The sequence below is a fragment of the Nematolebias whitei genome, chromosome 6 (genome assembly GCF_014905685.2).
Source record: "Nematolebias whitei isolate Nwh7 chromosome 6, NemWhi1, whole genome shotgun sequence".
Classification (NCBI taxonomy): Eukaryota; Metazoa; Chordata; class Actinopteri; order Cyprinodontiformes; family Rivulidae; genus Nematolebias; species Nematolebias whitei.
Genome location: NC_056503.1, coordinates 41,276,150 through 41,296,819, shown reverse-complemented (window position 1 = coordinate 41,296,819; position 20,670 = coordinate 41,276,150). Strand labels below are relative to the sequence as shown.

General features: G+C 40.1%; 1 protein-coding gene across 1 annotated transcript in view; it reads right to left on the bottom strand.

Moving 5' to 3' along the window:
• The window catches only part of gbe1b (glucan (1,4-alpha-), branching enzyme 1b), a 149,395-nt gene that overhangs the window by 66,646 nt on the left and 62,079 nt on the right, over positions 1–20,670 (bottom strand). Inside the window, exons 8-10 of the mRNA XM_037677622.1 lie at positions 19,430–19,545; positions 18,943–19,070; positions 18,574–18,672 (exon numbers count right to left, since the gene is read on the bottom strand). Coding sequence (XP_037533550.1) covers positions 18,574–18,672; positions 18,943–19,070; positions 19,430–19,545 — 343 coding nt within the window. The remainder of the gene's footprint in view (positions 1–18,573; positions 18,673–18,942; positions 19,071–19,429; positions 19,546–20,670) is intronic.

Here is a 20,670-nt window from a genome sequence, read left to right as displayed (position 1 = left end):
GCTCAGCATTTCAGTTCTGGCAGTTGTTCCACCTTTCCCAAGTTTTCTCTGGGTTACACTCTTTTCGGAGATCAATCTCTGTTTTGACATCTCTATATCCGCTCTGTGAGTTATGTCTACCCATAAATGGTGGTAATAGAGTTTTTAATAACTGCACCACAGCCCATGGGTAGTAAGGCATCGGCTCTCCCAGCCTAAGATGGGCAAGGTCAGAACCTCTCATCCAAACGGAGGGATTCAACAATAAATCCAGTGCCACGGCGCCGGACTGCCAACATGCACACTCATTGCCGATTGAGCCATTTTCAGAAGTCAGAAAGAGACAGAGGGGTCAACTGAAGCACATCTTCCAAGACAGTGCTGCACTAACCCATATAATCATCATATGCTTTATAAAAACAACAACTAATAGAAGGGGGCCAAGAACAAAATGTGAGTGCATTCAGTAAAAAAACAACAACAACAACAAAAAACAATTACATAAGCATAGGCGAGGCTGGAAAGTGCACTGAATCAGTATAAAAATAAAAAAGGAATTGTCCTCCAAGAACCCTTGGTAATTGACATCCAGCTTGTCTGACTTGTGGGCGAGTTGGCAAACCTATTTCAGAGACAAGTCTGCTCCGTGAAATTGGCAGTGACAGCTGATTGACATGTCAGGAAACCTTTATATTACTCTACAGAGCCATAATCCTGTGAGTAAAGAGAGTAAATTGTGCCAATCAATATGTCTGAGATGAACTGACTGGTCCACCTGAATAAAGGCTATAATGTTCTATATCACCATCTGTTCACATTCAATTTTCCTCACCTCTGCTTTGTGTCACTACAGTCATTGCTATTGCCACTTCAGTGGAGTACTTATCTACATGTGCGACCAAATCTCAGCACTCTACCTCCCTGTGACCTTGACTCGCTCTCAAATCCTCAAGCTGAGCTTTACAGGCAAACTGTAAGGTTTAAGATTGACATACGTATTGATCAGGAAGCTGACAGTGAACCTTATCTACTAGGATGGAAACATGGATTTTTATTTCATTAAACATTCCTTAAACAAGTTAAAAACAGAATAAAAGCAATGATGTGAAACAAAATTTGGTATCTTACAATTGTTCCTTTTATTGTTACACTTACAAATGGTAATACCAGACAAAGAAAATCTGAATAAGTACAAAATCAAGATTTTATATGATAATTTTATTTAGTAAAGGTAAAATCGATCCAAATGACCTGGCCCAATATGAATAAGTCAGAGTCAGAGTTTCTTTATTGTCATTCGCACCTCATGTGGTACATGTGGTGGAGCGAAATTATGTACACAGGGTCCCAGTTACATCCAACAATAAAATGTAAAAGAAAAAGAGTAATAACATCTAAGATATGAACTAAGAAAAACATCAACTAAATATACACTAAGCACTAATAACATAAAAACATTACGTCGAACATCAGCACAAACATGAACATGAGTCTGTGTAAGCAGATGAGCATGCATGAATACATCAACATTGGAAGAGATCAGCAGCAACATGAAACAGATCAGCAGCAACATGATGTGATTTTTTTCACAGTTATTCTAGTTAGAGATTCATGAGTCTAACAGCCTCAGGGTAGAAGCTGTTCCTCAGTCTAGTGGTTCTACACTTAATGCTCCTCAACCTCCTTCCTGAGGGGAGCGGGGCAAAAAGTGTGTGTGCTGGGTGAGTGGGGTCCTTCATGATGCAGGTGGCTCTCTTCCTGCATCTGGAGGTGTAGATATCTGTGATGGTGGGGAGACGGACTCCGACAGACTTCTGTGCAGCCTTCACCACTCTCTGCAGAGCTTTTCTTTCTGCAGCTGTGCAGCCTCCATGTCACACGATGCTGGAGCACAGGATGCTCTCCACTGCACACCTGTAGAAGGAGGTGAGGACTGAGCTTTCCAGACCAGCTCGTCTCAGCCGTCTGAGGAAGTAGAGTCTCTGATGAGCTTTCTTGATCAGGCTGGTGGTGTTGTTGCTCCAGCTGAGGTTGTCATTCATGTGTACACCCAAGTACTTGTAGCTGGAGACCACTTCCACCGCAGATCCTCTTATGTTCAGGGGGGTGTAGGTGTTTTTGTTTCTTCTGAAGTCCACAATCATCTCCTTTGTCTTTTTCACATTTATGTGAAGGTTATTCTCTTTGCACCAGCTCTCCAGGTGTTCCACCTCTTGCCTGTAGCTGGACTCATCATTGTTTGTGATGCATCCAACCACCGCGGTCTCATCTGCAAACTTTACAATGCGACAGCCTGGATGGGTAGCTGCACAATCATACGTGAGCAGAGTAAACAGGAGGGGGCTCAACACACATCCCTGAGGAGAGTCAGTGCTGAGGGTTATGGTGGAGGAGGAGAAGTTGTGGATCCTCACTAACTGAGGTCTGTTTGTTAAGAAGTCTAGTACCCAGTTGCAAATGGAGGGGCTTAGTCCTAGTGTGGATAGTTTGTCCATCAGGGTTTGGGGTGATCATGGTGTTGAAGGCGGATGTGAAGTCCACAAAGAGAATAATAAGTACTGTAATTGTTCCCTAAACTTAAATAGTTGGCTGTGCACGCTTGGTGTTTGTGATGTTCCTGCTGCTATTGTCACACCGTATTGTTTTACATCATTAGAGTTAAGTGTAGATCTTTTTTGTACCGTTTGGCATTCATTTAGCATTTATCTTAAATGTATATCTTAGATCCTTAGATACCGTTTCTTTTTACACTTTATATTTTTTGCTATTGTTGGGTGTAATTAGGACCCTATGTACATAATTTCATTCCACCTCATGTACCACATGTGATGAGAATGACAAACTTGAACTTGATAAGTGAGAATGAGTCTTTATGTCTGCAGATGAGTTTTGCAGCTGTGCTTCAAATCATTGTCCTGCTGCAGAAGCTGAGTGCACTTGATCTTAAGGTCATATACCCACGGACAAATATTTTCTTCAAGATTTTCTGTTAGAGGCAGAATTTATAGTTCTGTCAATCACAGAAAGCCCAGGTTGTGAAGTAGCAAAACAGCCTCAGATCATCACACTCCCATCTCTGTGTTTGACTGTTGGCATTGTTGGGGGAACTTATGTAAAGGTCATGGATGTTTTCACTTACTAATGTTATATTAATGTAGAACAATGTGCGTGAAGTCAAGAGAGTCTTTTTGTCTACTCAGAGCGGAGGCTGATAACTTCTGACGTCGTCAACAACTGTGAGCTGTGAAGCAGAGGTCGTCTTGACCTCGCCTCTGTCTGATAACAGGTATTTAAGCTTTTCCCAACTCTTCGTCTGTGGGCAGACCTTGTGACCAGAGCTTTGATGTACCATCTTTGTAAGCCCGTTCTCAATGCTGCCACCTTGCAAGTACAACTGGGTTGAAAATCTTCTTGGATCCTCTCTGTGTGGCTTATATGATTATAGAGACGATGATAGGATAATTAAATTATCCAGATTTCATTTTATTTTTTATGTAGTGTTAATTTTACACCAGATGTAACCGGATGGACACTTTAGAAAAGTTCCAGTTGTGCTTTGTTGGTCCACATAACTATTTTCCCAAAAGTCCTGGGGATCATCAAGTTATTAGTGGTGGATGGGTTAAATACAGAGAGCCAATTTTGCCACTGTATGGGAAAATACAATGATGACGATACATAACACATTATTATTATTATTATTAATAGGCCTGTCGAAATAAACAATAAATCAATTTATCAGCATGATAAATTAAAATTATCAACCTCATTTTCATTTATCGGCTTTATCGTTTCTTCGTGTCTCTTTCTACTGAAGACACTGGATGACAAAAGGCTGCGTTGCTCTTCACTGACCCCTCCCTTTCTCTTTAAAATCCATTTTAACAGTCTAAAATCGTGTTTTTGGATCGTTAAAAGCAGCTAATTGGAGAAGCTAAGCTACGAGCTAAGCTAACAGGCCGACATCGGGGAAAAAACCGCCGTCTTGTCGAAGCTCCAAAAATCACGGTTGAAACCCGTACCTTCGTGTAAAAACTTGTTTTTCTCTTACAAAAAGAAGCAGAGAACTTTTTTACAGATTTTTTTTATTAAAAGCTTTGCGTGAAAAATGCTATGCTAAAGAGCTCAAACCACACCGAGCGTCTGTCATTTTGAGAACTGAAAAAGGAAAGGGAGACAGCCCATGTCACGTCAAGGTGCCTTACTCCCATTTTACTTAAAGAGACAAGCTGCTCGCTCCCTCACTATCCATCCTTTGGTTCAAAACATCTTATACTGTCATCCGGTGGTCAAAAAAGGTACTAAACTCCAAACAAATTAACCAACATTTCTTCTTAAATTTGACAATAATTATTAATTATTAGAGGTTTTTTTAAGAGTTAATTTATGATTTAATGAATGGAGTACCGTATTTTCCGCCGTACACGTCACTCCGCCCTATAAGTTGCATCAGTCCATATTTGTCCAATAAAGTGGAAAAATCTATAAATATGTGGCTTCGCCATATACATCGCATCAATTATGCATCACCACTGATGCGTCGCGTTTGTTACACGTCACCCGGAAATGTGGGCTGAACCCGGAAATATGGACCGGTGTGCCAAAATCGTTGGGCTGCCAAATGGCGGTCGCGGGAGTGTACACGAGAGGACTTTAACAAGAATTTAACAAGATTAACACCTAAAAACAATTATTTGTTTGCTGGAAATTATAGTAAAGGTGTGTCTCAGTCTAAGGTTTGCTTAATAAATGCACTTTGACGATCAAATCAGCTGTATTTCAAAAGCCAATACGCAGAAGTAAACGCCTGCAGCGACGAATCGCTGTGCAAATTTAAGAAGATAACCACCTAAAAAATTTGTTTTGTTTGCTCGAAATTATAGCAAAGGTGTGTCTCAGTTTAACTATTCCTTAAAAAAATGCACTTTAATTGTCAAATCAGCTGAATTTCAAAAATAGTTTTGCTGCCTCGGTGCTCCGTGAACACGCAGAGGAAGAAAAAAGGGAGGAGGAATGCGGCTCGTTTCTCCAAAAACTAACAAGAAAAGCACCTAAACAATTATTTGTTTGCTCAAAATTATAGCAAAGATGCATCTCAGTCTAACATTTGCTTCATAAATGTACTTTAATGGTCAAATTAGCTGCATTTTGCTGGGGCAGTGAAGCTGGTTTGATGATTCCAAGCAGCGAGAAGAATGAAGGTGGGGAGACTATGGCAGGCCGATTGAGACATTAATAGCTGGTGAAGATTCTCAGTCATCCAGGACATGGTAAATTCAAAAAAGTTCAAGACAAAAATAATAAAGTGTAAAGTAAAGTATAATAAAGTCCAGTTGTTTTTGTCTTGAACTTTTTTGAATTTGACATTATAGCCATATTTAACTTATTACATGATACAACGGCATGTCATACACCTACTACTACTTTGCTGCCATCAAGTGGCTGAAAGTGGTACTGCAAAAACAACAACAACAAACAGTCAGAATGAATGAAAACAGTCATATTTCAGCCAAAAAATGGTTTATAAATATGGGGAAAAGTCCATAAACATGTCACTTTGGCCTATAAGTCGCAGGGCATGTAAATTATGCAAAAAACTGACTTATAGGTCGAAAAATACGGTAATTATTTTTTCACATGTGGCCAGGTTGGTTTGATTAGCTTCCCCCCCCCCCCTTTATATTATAAATTAAATAATTATATAAAAACTGCACGTTACATTTACTCAAGTTATCTGATATTAAGATTTATTGTTGACCTGAAACATTTTAGTGTGACCAAAAAAAGTAAGGAGAGGAGAAAGCTGTAAGTGGGCAAATACTTTTCCATAGCACCATATACTGAATGTTCAAAAATAAAGAAAACAACAGCTCATTTGAAAATTATTTTCAAAACAACACATTAGATTTCTGATTTTAAAAACTGTTAACACCTTAAAACTTGTCACTAGAAGACTTCGAGGACTCCCTCACTCCTGCTGGCCATAAATGTGCATGAACTGCACTATAAGGAAGTTTCCACGAACAGCATTAAACAGTTCTAAAAAAACAACATATCATAGTTGGTAGGTTTAGATTGGGTTACTGAGCTTATTGAGCTTCTACAATGCAATTTAAAATTTTTTTTTTAAATCTTAACAGAGCGAAGAAAAAAAACATCCTTGGTACTCATTGATTTTGCTTGAGGGAATTTGATCAACCTAAATCAATTGCAATTACATTTTGTTTTGTCTTTGTTTTAGTTATTAATCCTCCAGTTTTCTATTCCAGGTCCATCTGACCTTGAGAACCAATCAAATTGGTGCAGAAAGTGAACAAATCACTAGGGTATGTGTTATGCAAACTCCCCTACAAGTTCAGCTCTAAACATGCTGATCATAGCTATTTGGGTATCACTTTAAAAATTTGCCATCTCACAGAGAGAAATTGAATTGTTAGTGCGGGCAGCTTGCTCGCAGTCTCACAATCTGCAGCTTTAATGCAGTTACAATGCATTTCAATACAGTGGATGAACTTAAAATGGAACATTAGCTGAAAATAATAAAACCCTCTCAAGACTTTTTTCCATTTCTCTACTGGCTTCAATATAAAACTAAACAAGTGAATCTACGGAGAGCACCCCAGAGATCAGTCGGGCTGCCTCCACATCCACGTACAATCAGACATTTTACACTTCCTTATGAATCATTACAATTCAATTCAACCACAAAAGTGGTCTGGGAGCAATTAATCTGGGAGTGGGACTGTCGAAGCAGAGACAGAAGTAAATGGGTTGACGACTCCTCTAACACCAGCTCACCCACATCAGCCCCGGCCAGCCGAGCTTCCTGGCACCGCTGACACTCCACTTCATCAATGATAATGAGCAGTGCACAAATCTTACTTTACAAGCCTGCTGTCAAGAGCCAACCAGAGGGCCCGGATTAATTAGAAAGAGCCAGAAATAAAATAAAATAAAAAAAACGAAAGTCTTGCAGTGCAGGATGAGGTCATCTCTCCACTACTAGCATGCAGCGACTGATTCAAGAGCCTCTCACATGGTGCTTGAAAGAACCTAAATGGCAGAGATGGGTTTAGTTTAAAGCTCTTGTTTTACATTTTGTGGCTGACCCGAGCATCCGGCATCTGCGGATTTAGCTAGACGCGCAGTTGGAAAGTGCTTCGGCTTTCGTTGCTATGGAGACGTCACCTCATCACAAAAACAGTGCCGCCCCCCGAGGTGAGGAAAAACCAGAGGTGGCGTGCCCCACACGGTCCTGTGAATCCATCTAAAAGTCCACGCATCTTCACGTGTTCGCAGCTTAATGAGCGTTCTGCCAAGAGAAACATTCTCCGCAGTAAGGCTTCCCTCGGCTGAAAGGTGCTCCTTAGGTCAAGTCGCAGTTTTTTCTATTAAGAGCCCCGCCAAGAAAAGCCAGTTAACACCAAGCAAGAGGGGGCCTCGAAGTGTAATTAAGCAGGACAAATCTGAAATGGTGCCGCCGTTCAAAGCGGGGCGAGCAGATCTGGCCACCAGCAGAGCAGGTCAAAAAGAGTGAACACCATTTAAGGCTAGCGATAAAGCTGTTGGCATGTTTACATAAACAAGCCGAGGTCCATCACTGCCCGCCAGCAGCCTGAGTTTTATTAAGTCATGTTAATTGAAAGTGTTTCTGGCATGATGGACAGAGCAAAGTACCGCAGACTAGAAATATATATATATATATATATATATATATATATATATATATATATATATATATATATATATATATATATATATATATATATTTCCCTCCTCTCCCAGAAACTAATAAGGAGAGAGCTGTTCAGGCTGATATTTTCATTCAATTAAAATAAATGGAGGAACAGAAGCAAAAATTGAGACAATTGACTCAGAGGTCGTTCAAGTTGAACCACGAGGAGAAGCAGAGGGACGCCGGCATCAACCTTTCATATCCAGACCGCTAGCATGGAGCCCTCTTTCTCCCTCCGCCTCTAATTGTTTCAATTACATCTCAATCTATTGTAGCTTGAGGGAAGGGTGCTTGTTAAATTAGAGGGCTTTGTAACATTATCCATTAGGAGTGACAGCATTTTATGGTCATAATCAGATCGAATCATCCAAACTTGAGCTGTGCGCCTTATCTGCTCCTCTCATTAGGATATCTTAATTTTTCACAGTCTGTTGGTCCTAACAGCCTTCTGCAGCCAGTAAATGAGTCATATCAATCAGTCAAGCTGAGGACAAAACACAGCGTGAGGCCCCAGCCAAAGGAACTGAGGGAGATTCATTCGTGCACACATGTGAATCTATAAATAAGCTCAGCTCTGTTGCTCTGTGTCTTTGTTTCTCGTTCCTTCCGTTTCTTCCCGTCTCTCTGTCTCTCCTCCTGAATGCTTGCCCTCCCCGCTTCAGCTCTCCTTTTCTGCAACACACACCTCACTGGAGGCTCCACTTCAGACCATTCAAATCCCTCCCTAATTGACACTCTGTGAGAAGAGGCAAGGCTAGCCCTGAATGCACTTCACTGACTAGACCCAAGCCATGTTCATGTGAATGCTTCCTCGCGCACATACAGAAGAATTTCGCTGCTCACTTTCTCTCCCTCGAGCACTCGGGTCTCTTCAGGGAGGCAATAAATTTTAATTAAAAATATGCAACTAGAAGTGGTATCTAAACAAATGCTGCATTGCTTGCAATATTTTTTTTTTTTGACAAGTAAAAACAGCAGCTGCCTTTCTAGAGGGGGTGTAGAGATAAATCGGTGAAACCTCTGAGGTGCAGCTTTGTCGGCTTCCCAGCTAGTGTCCGTATCACCGAGGAAGGTCAAGTCTTGGACGATATCTCTCTAACCTTCTTTTCTCCTCCTTCCATCCCCGCTATGGAGTGAAACCAACTGCTGTGCAAGACAGGCTTGATTAACGATGCATTGACTTCCCCCCTTTGAGAAACACAAGAAACCAGTGCAGGCATGCTGAGCCGAGGTCACATATCTGTTGCACTTTCCCACCAAAATATGAGGAAATATACAAGTTCAGTTTCAAAAAAAAGTTGGGACAATGTGTAAATTGTAAATAAAAATGGAATGAAATGATGTAAAAATATAAAACCATATTATATTCATAATTGAACATGGTATCAATGTTTAACCTAAGAAATTGCATTTACAAAAAAAAAAAGTACTTTTGAATATTTAAGGGAGAAACATCAAGAAAGGTGACATGGGGCAAAATAAATCTGTAAAAGTCAGTGGTACAATATGGAACATCTGGAGGAGCATTTTGTAATGCATTTGGTTAAATGGGTTATAGGTTATACTTCTCCAGTTTTAGCTTCTCTCCACTGGCTCCCTGTCCAGTCAAGAAATTCAAAATTTGACTTCGAACCTACAAAGCTCTCAACAACCTAGCTCCATCTAGTACTACTGATCTTACTGTGCCATATTTTCCTAACAGAGCACTTCGCTGCTCTCACATGGCTTATTTGCGGTTCATAAAGTTCCTAAAAGCAGAATGGGAGGAAGATCTTTCAGTTATCAGGCTCCTCTCTTGAGGAACCAACTTCCAGTTTCTGTCCGTGAGGCTGACACAATGTCCAGTTTTAAGACTGGGCTTAAGACTTTCCTTTTTGATAAATCCTATAGTTAGGGTTGGCTTGTTATGCTGCCATAGGCTTAGACTACTGGGGGACGAATTGACCTACATTCTTAAAATTAATTGTTAAAATTAAATAGTTTTCATTTGATACTATTTCTATCTTAACACTCTTGACCTGCCATTGTGTATCTGTTCCTCCTTCCCGTTCCTCTCAAATCCAGCCGGTCGAAGCAGATGGCCGCTTGTCCTGAGCCTGGTTCTGTTAAAGGTTTCTTCCTCATGAGGGAGTTTTTCCTTTCCACTGTCGCCTTCATGCTTGCTCAAGATGAGAGTCTGTGACCAAGTTAAGACTCAAAGCAGTCTGCTCCTCAGATAAATAATGTTAACTTACTTTATGGATGGATGTTTGTGTTCAGTGCACTGAGATGATTTGTGTTGTGACTTGGTGCTATACAAATAAACTGAATTGAATTGAAAATGGCAACAGTTCTATATGAGGACTTGGTGAAAAAACGAAAAATTAACGAGGGAGGCTGAATCTCTCACAAGTAAAGATGGGCAGAGGCTCACCAGTCTGTAAAATCCTGCATCTCAAAATACTGAAACAATTTGAGGATTATGTCCCTTAATGAAAAATTGGAAAGATTTTAAATGTACAATAATCTACAGTTCATTATATCAAAAATGTCGATACTCAGAAAGGCCAAAAGTCGGTATAGTTTGTCTCTGAACTTCGGGCCCTCAGGGAGCACTGATAAAAAATAAAAATAAAAAGCCAGAGTATTTTATGGATTCTTTTAGCACTGCATAGCATTCAGAGCATTTCTACAAAAATTATTATGTAAATAGTTTATTCATGATGCCATCTATAAATGAAGGTTAAAGCTTTATCATGTTGTGTAAATGCTGCCATATTCTCATTTAACATGGACTGAGCCAAAGTGCAACATTGTTATCTAGTCAGACAAATCAAAATGTTAATTTCTGGGTAAACCTCATTCTTTTTACTAAAGAGGAGAGAGGGACCAGGCAGTCAGTTATCAGAGCAGAGTTCAAACTTCTGCCTTTCTGATGGTATTTGTGTCTCTCAGAACTGAATACACAGGTTTTAGAACAATATACGCATCCACCCAGCAAAGACAACCCAGAATTGCTTAACAGCTAGAATCCCATATCAGACCAGAATAGAACAACATTCCCTTCCAAACCCCTGAGCAGCTGGCCTCCTCGGGTTCTGGACGTTGACAAACTTGATAAAAAAGTGGAGATGCTCCACATTGGGAAACATTGCCCTGTTCAAACTTTTTTGAAATGTGTTGCTGCCGCAAAATTGAAAACATCTATTTTATTCAACAAGTTGTACAATTTCTTAGTTTAAACATTTTAAATGTTTATGTTCTATTGTGAATAAAATGCAAGTTTCTTAGATTTGTTTATGTTTAATATGTCAAAAAGCTGTTCAAATTTGGGGTTGTACTTTAATGTTCATTGTGGTCTGGTTGCTAAAAGATGCTTTACTCCAACCATCAACCTTTCAGGTATTCTGCAAACAGCATCTTTCTTCAAATGTATAAAAAGGCCTCTGCGTGCTGAAAACAAACACACACACACAGAGCAATCACATCTATCCAGAAGCCAAACCCATGCAGACTGACACATCCCCAGAGATAACCTGCCGTCTGCCTGTGTTCCTACAAATTCGTTTTCTAAAGTAATATTTGGTGATTTCATAAAAACACACGGTAGTATTCAGACTATAAATGGATGGTACTTTTATCAGGAAAAGGCTGTGAGAAGGCAAACTTTCTGACAACCGCTCAGCTCATGCAGGAGAAACTTTCAGATGCACTTCTCGTCTCTGGAAGAATGGCGGCGTATGCATGTATTTTCCCAGAGCTGCTTGGCTTCAGCATCTCAGAGTTACGGAGCTGATGACTGAACCGTGTTTTCCCATTGTGGGCTATTAAGTACTTTCACAGTGGCAGTTTGGACTGAAGTGTTGAGCTAAAGGGTGCTTCATCGGTTGCTGTTGAGGATTTGTGAATGTTTGGTGCCTACGATTTCCCCCTGCAGACAGATGCACTGCTGAGTGGTACCACACTGCTAAATAATCTTATCATATTTGGCTGTTGTCAATGGAGACAGAGAATATTATTTTCCTGCAGAATAGATCGGACCCAATTGTCAGGCTGAAGCAGAAAAAACAATATTTCCTCATCCGATACAGTTATAATTAAAAACTTAGCATTGCTTGAAGGAATGCATATTACCTACCACAGAGTTCATTACAAGAGTTTTAAACAAAAATTATATTACAATGAGAAGGGGTGGAGTTACAGCCTTTTTGATCAAATTCTGCTAAATGATGGGCAGCACGGTGGCGCAACTGGTAGAGTTGCTGCCCCTCAGCGAGAAGGTCGGCGGATCAAATCCCGGTCCGGGGGCCATTCTGGGTGGAGTTTGCATGTTCTCTCCGTGCATGCGTGGGTTTTCTCCGGGTACTCCGGTTTCCTCCCACTGAGCAAAAACATGCATGTTAGGCTGATTGGTAACTCTAAATTGTCCTTAGGTGTGAGTGAGAGAGTGAATGGTTGTTTTTGTCGTTTGTCTCCATGCAGCCCTGTGATGGACTGGAGACCTGTCCAGGGTGTCCCCTGCCTCTCACATAGTGACTGCTGGACATGGGCACCAGTGACCCCCGCGACACAAAAAGGAAGAAGTGGGTAAAAGATAGATGTATGGACTTGTAAATGATATCATGATATGGGTGATCTCATGCACTGTTGTGAACAATGTTGTAAACAGTTAGGAAATAGTGTCTTGCTCAAGGACACCACAACATATGGGCATGGCAGGAAATCAAACCTGCGACTTCTCAGTCCCGAGAAGAGTGCTCTACCACTGTGCCACAGTCTGATGTCACAATTAACTAAAAAACTCAATACGACTTTGTTGCGATTCCCCAAGGTCTTAAGTTTTATTATTCAGGGAGTTGTTCAGATTTCCAGGGGCGAAGCCCGTCACATTACCAGCTCAGAGTAGAAGAAATCCAGTCTTTATCCCCACCAAGCTCCCCCATTTCAAACAATGCAGCATTCATGTGACCTCTGAAGTGAGCACGTTAAAAAGACTTTTGTTGCAGGTTTTTGTTCCACTATTATAGCTGCAAATCATCAGCAGTTATACAGCCCTTTTAACTCCAGAAGGAAATGAGCTAATATAGCTCTAGCAGTACTTTGTCTGGAGTATTTTCAACAAAAAAATCTGACTCCTTGTATTTGTTCTTTAATAGTTGCCCATTCATCAACAAACAATGTGTAAGCACACAAAAGAAGCTGAACTCACAAAACAGAGGTATTGTTCACAATAAGCCTCACATCAGCAGCATTTCTTAGTGTGAGCTTCTGCATGCATTTGAAAACAAAACTACCTGTTGATTACTTTTCTATGAGAATGCAGAGAGCAAAACTGAGCTCAGTTTTTACTGTTTGCTACCAATGAACAACAAGTTGCATTCAAGGCTTGTGGATGCAACAGATCCAAGAGAAGGACCCAGACATACCTTTCCCAAAAAAAACTCTCCAACTCCCCAAAGCATTCTCAGGTGATAGAAGACACATAATCCCTCCAGAGGGTTCTGGGTCTGTTCTGGAAGCCTTCATAAGAAGGCAATCAGGAAGCATCTTAATCAGATGCCTGAACCTTCTACTAAATTGTTTGAATGCTGAGAAGAAGCGGCAGTGAACTGCCCCGACGTATGCTAAAAGTTGTGGCCTAAAGACGCCAACAGAACCACATCATCTGCAAAAAGCAGAGACGAGTCTAATCATCACATTCATACACCGATGGGACACACATCGGAGGCAATGAGGGGTTCAGTGTCTTGCCCAGGAACACTTCGGCATGTGACTGCTGGTGGATTTAAACACCCAACTTTTGCACTGGGGGACGACTGCTCTAACCACTCAGCAACAGCCGTCCGTAAGAAGACAAAAAGAATGCACAAAAACTTAAAAGGACATATATGGAGTGATAAAAAGTCTAAAAGGACATCCAGTAATGGTCAATCAGGTCATCTGGACAGTTTCGTTTTTGTGGAAAGATGTTTCGCCCTCTATTCATTCATTCAACCTTTATTTAGACAGTAAATCCCATTGAGTCTCGAGGACTCATTTACAAGAGAGACCTGATTTCAACAAGGAATGATGACAACAATGGACGACAATAGTTTTAAAAAGGCATACAGATTTTTTTTTTTTTTTTTTAACAAATACTTTGGCAAAAAAACCAAAAAAAAAAACAGCTAGATTATAAGGCGAATGTAGAAAACTAAAAGCAGGAACATGTCTGCATTGGTCCTTGGTCCGTTGGTCCATAGGGCTTCGTTAGTCTGAGGAGTCCCAAGTAAACTGTTGATGAACATGAACTTTGATGTCTTGAACCACTTTGGCTGTGGCTGCCTGCCTGGGAGGAGTCAACGAGGGACAGGATAGCCCCAAGAAACCATCTTATCTTCAGCAAACTGGTTGGTCCACTAAAGGAGTGTACTGCTTAGTGGGGAAAACAGTTTACTTGGGATTCCTCAGACTGATGAAGCCCTCCGGATAGAGCGCGGAACGTCTTTCCACAAAAAATAAACTGTCCAGGTGACCTGATTGACCATTATTGGATTTTGTACCTGGATGACTGAGCATGAACTTTGAGACCTAAAAGGACATGTTGGGAGACAAAAAAATAAACTCAAGGGAAATGGAAAAAAAGGAAAAAAAAAAAAAAAAGAGCACGTAAAACGGCTTAAAGGACAAATAAGGAGACATTTTTAAAAAAGGGTACATAAAAAATTATGCATGAGACAAAAAAGAACAATGAGACAAAGATGCATAATAAGGCAAAAGGGGCACATATTTGGACAAAATGGACGCAGAGGGAGACAAAAGGAAGCATGAGAAAACAGCAAATATGCTGAAGATTACATTTTTTTTACAGTTTTTCAAGGATTTAACCACAGTGCAGTAAAATAAGAAAAGCAATTGTAAATAATAATAATAATACTTTATTTATAAAGCCCTTTAAAACAACCACAGCTGCAACAAAGTGCTGTACACATAAAATCAAGAAAATCTAAACACATAAAAATAAAGCAGTTGTTAAAACATTAAGATCAATAAAAACAGTGCAGAGTAAAATTCAGCCTGTGTTAAAATCCAGGGAGTAAAAATGTGTTGTTAAAAGAGTTTTAAAACTGGACAGTGAAGAGGCTCGTCTGATGGGAAGAGGAAGATCGTTCCACAGTCTTGGAGCAGCAACAGAAAAAGCTTTGTCCCCTCTGAGCCTCCGTTTGGACCTCGGCACCTCCATGAGCAGCTGATCAGCTGATCTGAGGCACCGAGCAGGAGAGTATGGATGAAGCAGCTCAAAGAGGCAGGATGGAGCAAGACCATTTAAACTTTTAAAAACAAATAAAAGAATCTTAAAATGAACTCTAAAATGAACAGGCAGCCAGTGGAGTGAAGCCAGAGTGGGGGTGATGTACTCCCTCTTTTGAACTCCAGTTAGAAGCCGAGCAGCAGCGTTCTGGACCAACTGGAGACATCTGAGGGAGGACTGGCTGACTCCAAGGTAAAGAGTGTTACAGTAATTCAGCCGAGAGGTGACGAAGGCATGGATTACTGTTTCCAGCTGCTGTTTTGTGAGGATGGGCTTTACCTTAGCCAGCTGTCTGAGGTGATAAAAACTGGTCTTGACCACCGCTCCAATCTGGGAATCATTTAAAATCACTGTCCATTTTAAAACCCAAGTTAGAAACGGTTTTCTTTACATGTGGTGCCAGAAGGCCCAGATCCACAGGGCAAGGTTCACAAGAGCCACTAGGACCAAACACCATCACTTCTGTTTTCTTTTCATTGAAATTTAAGAAGTTTAAAGACATCCAGGCTTTGATGTCTTCAAGACACAACAGAAGTGGCCTAATTGAGGGGGCATCTTTCTTTTTTAGTGGCATATAGTTCATCAAGTTAAACACTTCGAAAAGTTTAAGTTACAAAAGTCATAGCCCCAATGTTCTGAATGAGCCGAATGTTTTGATGACAGAAAGGCTGAAATAGCTGAATGCATGCTGAAGCAATTACAGTAAAAAAATAAAAAAACTCTAAACAGGAAAAAAAATAGCATGAATGCCGACTCAGCGTATACAATTACCTACTTTGTTTCCCCTGTGGGGGTGACGTGTCTGCAAAATTATTATTTTTTCTTCCATACGAACCAACATTTTGATTATTTTTCCAAATCGTCCGACTTGTCACGCAACTAAAATAAAACTCTGCCTTTAATGCTTTATAATGTCACCTCGCATTAAGACGCAATAGAAATATGACTGAATATGATTACATGTAAAAGGTAGCAGTCTGCTCATTCAAAGCTCCGCCAAAAGAAAATTTCAGTGTGAATCAAAACGTGAATGACCTTTGTGCTAAAACTAATTAAATGTTATCTGTATTTCTCTTCACATTAAAATATAAATCCCTGCACAAAGAGAAATTGGTGATCAAAGAAAATAGGACCATAATGGTTGTGTAATCCAGATGCTTTTATTTTTTTTAATAATTATGTGACTTCACTCACTTATTCCCTAGCTCTGTCTCTGCAGGGTAAATAATGTCCCTACCTAGTTAAAACAGAAGGTAGAATTATAGAAGAAAAAAATAAATAAATTGGCACTGCTTTAGATAAGGAGAAAATAAAAAAATAATTTAATATTCACGTCCCTGCAGGCTACAATGATAAAAAATAAAAAAAGAAAGGTTATTTTAAAACCAAACATGTTCAAACAAAGACTTTTAAAACAAAACAACGGTTGTGTTTGTTTAATTATCATTTTTTAATGGTCTTCATGACATTGCAACATTTGTTTCATAATTATAAAAATAGTTACTTTATTATCTTTAAATCTTTGAGTCTGCTTGTGCATTTAAAGACAAATACACGATAAACATCCCAAAAAAGCAGACAGAGCTGATCTTTAGAAGACTGACGGCAATCATAAATTATTTTTTAAAACGTTCCAATTCTTAGGTTATAATTATAATTCATTTGTAGTTTTGCTACTATTTTGTAATGATTGTTTTATTTGCCCGCTGCCAAAGGGGAGGGGCAATGTGTGTGTTTGTCTGTAGTGTTAACAAAATATCTCATGAACCAGTGAACAGATTATAATTAGAAGGTGAATTTTAGGGTAAAATTGTGTGTGTGGGCCAAGGGGTGGAGTGAATGGTTAAGGTTGGTGGGGGGCCTACAGCACTGCTTAGCCCAGAGGCCTTTGGGGCGGCTGTGGCTAGCGCAGTCGTCCTCCAATGAAAGAGGTGGGGGTTCGATTCCACCAGCAGTCACATGCCTAAGTGTCCCTGGGCAAGACACTGAACCCTCATTGCCTCCGACTAGTGTCCCATCGGTGCATGAATGTGATAAAGCACTGATTATTCTTTGCATAGATACAGTAGAGTGCTGTATGAAGGGGTATGTTCATACCCATCTGCTCACAACAGACTCGTGTTCAGGCTGCTGTTTAATACATCGCATTCTATTACATTATTATTGTTTAGCGTATATCTTAGATCCTTATATACCATTTCCTTTTTATACTTTTGCTATTATTGGGTGTAACTGGGACGTTGGATACACAATTTTGTTCCGCCTCATGTACCACATGCGATGCGAATGACAACGTCACCTTGAACCTTGAACGGGTAAATGAGGCACAGATTGTATTGTAAAGTGATTTGAGTATCTTGATAAGACAGAAAGGCGCTATACAAGTACAGTCCATTTTACCAGCACTTTAAGGGGCCATAGCTATTTGCTCTAAGTAACAAAAATGGCTACATCATTTTTAACAGATAATAAATTCAAATCTGGCATGGTGGTAGCTGAGAGTCAACACATGCATGAACGCTTTCACACCATCTCACACAACGTCATTTACAAGGTTTGACCAAAACTTTTATAGTTTTGATCCTTGTCAGCATAAAACAAGTTTAGCTTAAAACTCTGACATGAAAGGTGGCAAGTGATATGAACTTCTTCTGCAAATGCTAGGTCTTTGTGTCAGAGCTCAACTAAGCTGGCTGATAAACAAACACCTCTCATCAGGACTATGGCTCTGGGCTGTGCTGTGCTACGACTTCCCCTCAAACTCATGCCTTCAATGGCCTTCCTCATTGCCTCCCCTGGTGCAGCATCCTAGGAGATGCGAAGGCGCCAAAGGGCTGCGTTGCTCACCTGGCGGCCGTGCTGGAACCCCCACCACCTACCCACTCCACACGCATATGTATTATGTCTATTTACGGTATGTGCTTTTTATGTTAAGCTGAGGTCATTTTTTTTGCAACTCTAATACTGTATCCCGTAGGACACAATGCGAGAATTGATTTTTTTTTTTCTTTCTTACACCTACCCTCCCCCTCATGTTTCTTTTTCCTTATCTGAAAATAAGGCTACATCTACCGAGGCGGTGGCCTCAGTCACCGCCGTCTCCCCATGTCAGTTGTTGTTTATGTTGTTCTCTTGGACGGGCTGTACTGAAAATGCAATGACAATAAAGCGGATTCTGATTCTGATAAAGTGTTACTGCTCCATGAAAAACTTTGACCAGTATTAAAAGCAGTTGGAGCACGTTAGGAAACGACAAACATTTATGAGGTTAAATGAACACAAACCTTTCAAAGCTCAGCTATTTTTGTTTTTAAAGGCATCAGCACCTTTATTTAACCAGATAAAAACAGACTGAGATTAAGATATCTTTTCCAAGTGTGAGAATAATCAAAACAATTAACGTTATAGAAAAACAAAACAAAAGGAAACTCTCATAAATGGCATTTGGTTTTAAAATGCAAGGGCATAGTGTAATGATCTCATCAGTGACTAAAACACAATGGTTAAGACAGCACAAGAAATATGCCAACATAAAAATAAATAAAAAAAGAGTCCCTACGAGAGGTAAAGTTCAGAGAAGTTTCTTTACCTGAATCCACTTGTCAGGAATTGCCATGGCCAGTCGATAATCAAATCCAAGTCCTCCCTCCTCCACTCTCCTGCAGAGCGCAGGCATCCCCGACACATCCTGCAGACAAGTCATACACCAACTATCACTTGTTGGAATATCACTACAGTTGCACATTTTACAGAACAACAGTTTATTAATAAAATGTGTACATTGTGCAATTTTCAAGCCAAAAACCACTCATTATTTTTTTAAAGTAACGTTTAATTACAGCAACAAAAGAACAAGTAGCCTATCCCTCATTATTAAGTGCTTTTCACTAATAAAAGCTGAGGGCAGGGAAATTGCACAGCAGATGTTGAGTGTGCATGTGATGGAGTTTGTTTTTACCTCTGCAACAGTGATGCAGTCAGGATAAAGAGTATGCACAATGTGATTGGCGAGCATCAGGTACACCAAAGAGTCTTCATCCACTTGTAGGCCAAAGTATTCACTGTAGTCTCCAGAGAAGCCCGTGCCTGAGGGGGAAACACCCACGCAGTGAACGCTCATCCTGCTCTCCACCCAGACTTCCAAACTCATCACATTTTTTTTTTACCGATACCGTTTTCACTTCATCTCCTCGACAAATGTCAGCACAGCTCTTAACAGCTTGTTATTATGCTAATTAACAAGGGCTGGATTTTAATTCTGTGGTATAATGGAATTAGTTTACAAGGTTTACTCGTGTTCTCATTTGGATATAGTTGTGTGTTTAGATGAGATCAAATCCAGCCTTTACATTTGTCCTAAACCCTGAGCTGTCTGAGGTGCAGACAGACAAAGGAGAGACGGTATCACTTTAATGTCCAGAGGTGCACACTCAAACTAGTCTTACCGATACCGTGATGATGGTATAGCATAGAGGTGATGCCATCAAATCTGAAGCCATCAAAACGGTACTCCTCCATCCACCAGCACAGGTTTGACAGCAGGAAACGCAGCACCTCCCAACTAACAAGACACAAAAACACACACACGCAAACTGTTGAAGGTCAAATAAACAACAAGCTGTGAATTATTCACGCATCTCATCATGCAGTTTGGTCACCAGAGATTAATTTTCCCCAAAACAGGACACTCGCATATTGATAACTGAAGCTCCATTGTGTGGGAGGTGGAGAGTCGGAGACAGCAGAGGGTGCTTTTATTAACTAAGCTAGGTGGGACAATGTCTTTCACATATGAAGTTGTTGTGATGAAAAATTTGTGATACACTGTGCGCAGTACGATTTCCAGGTTCCCATCAGCTAGCTTGCATAACCACGCTGAGCGTTTTGTAATGAAAAGGAGAGTCCTTGTGCAATTGATCTGAACGGATTTTAGACCGCACTGGAGAAAACCAAGTTTTTATCTCCTGAGGATGAGGTCAGCCGTATACTTAGACTCACTCTGGCTTTGATGTCGGATGATTTCTGGCGTTCTTGATGCTCAAAAACTGTACAGAAAAATAATAAACTACAGTAGTCCCTTGCTACTTCGCGGTTCTTCGTTTTTCGCGGACTCGCTCTATCGTGTTTTTTTCAAAGTAAGATTGGACATGACACACAACTGGCTGATTGATAGATGAGCCGTATGATCGGCATGGAATATTTTATTTTAAATTATTTAGCACCTGTGTGCAGCCCACAGCTGCAGGAGAAGCTTCCTCCTGCAGCATGTCGGATCTTTGCTATGCAGCGGAGAAGTGGGCGTGGCCGAGAGCGCTAGCAGAGAGCAGCCGGAGCCAGAGAGCTGAGATCATGACATGCTGTGCTAAACTACAAGAGTAAAGACTAAAATAAACTACTACTTACTACTACAGTAAAGACTAAAATAAACTACTACTTACTACTACAGTAAAGACTAAAATAAACTACTACTTACTACTACAGTAAAGACTAAAATAAACTACTACATACTACTAAAATATTAAAATAAACTACCACTTACTACTAAAGTAAATACTAAAATAAACTACCACTTACTACTACAGTAAATACTAAAATAAACTACCACTTACTACTATAGTAAATACAAAAATAAACTACTAACTACTAAAGTAAATACTAAAATAAACTACTACTTACTACAACAGGA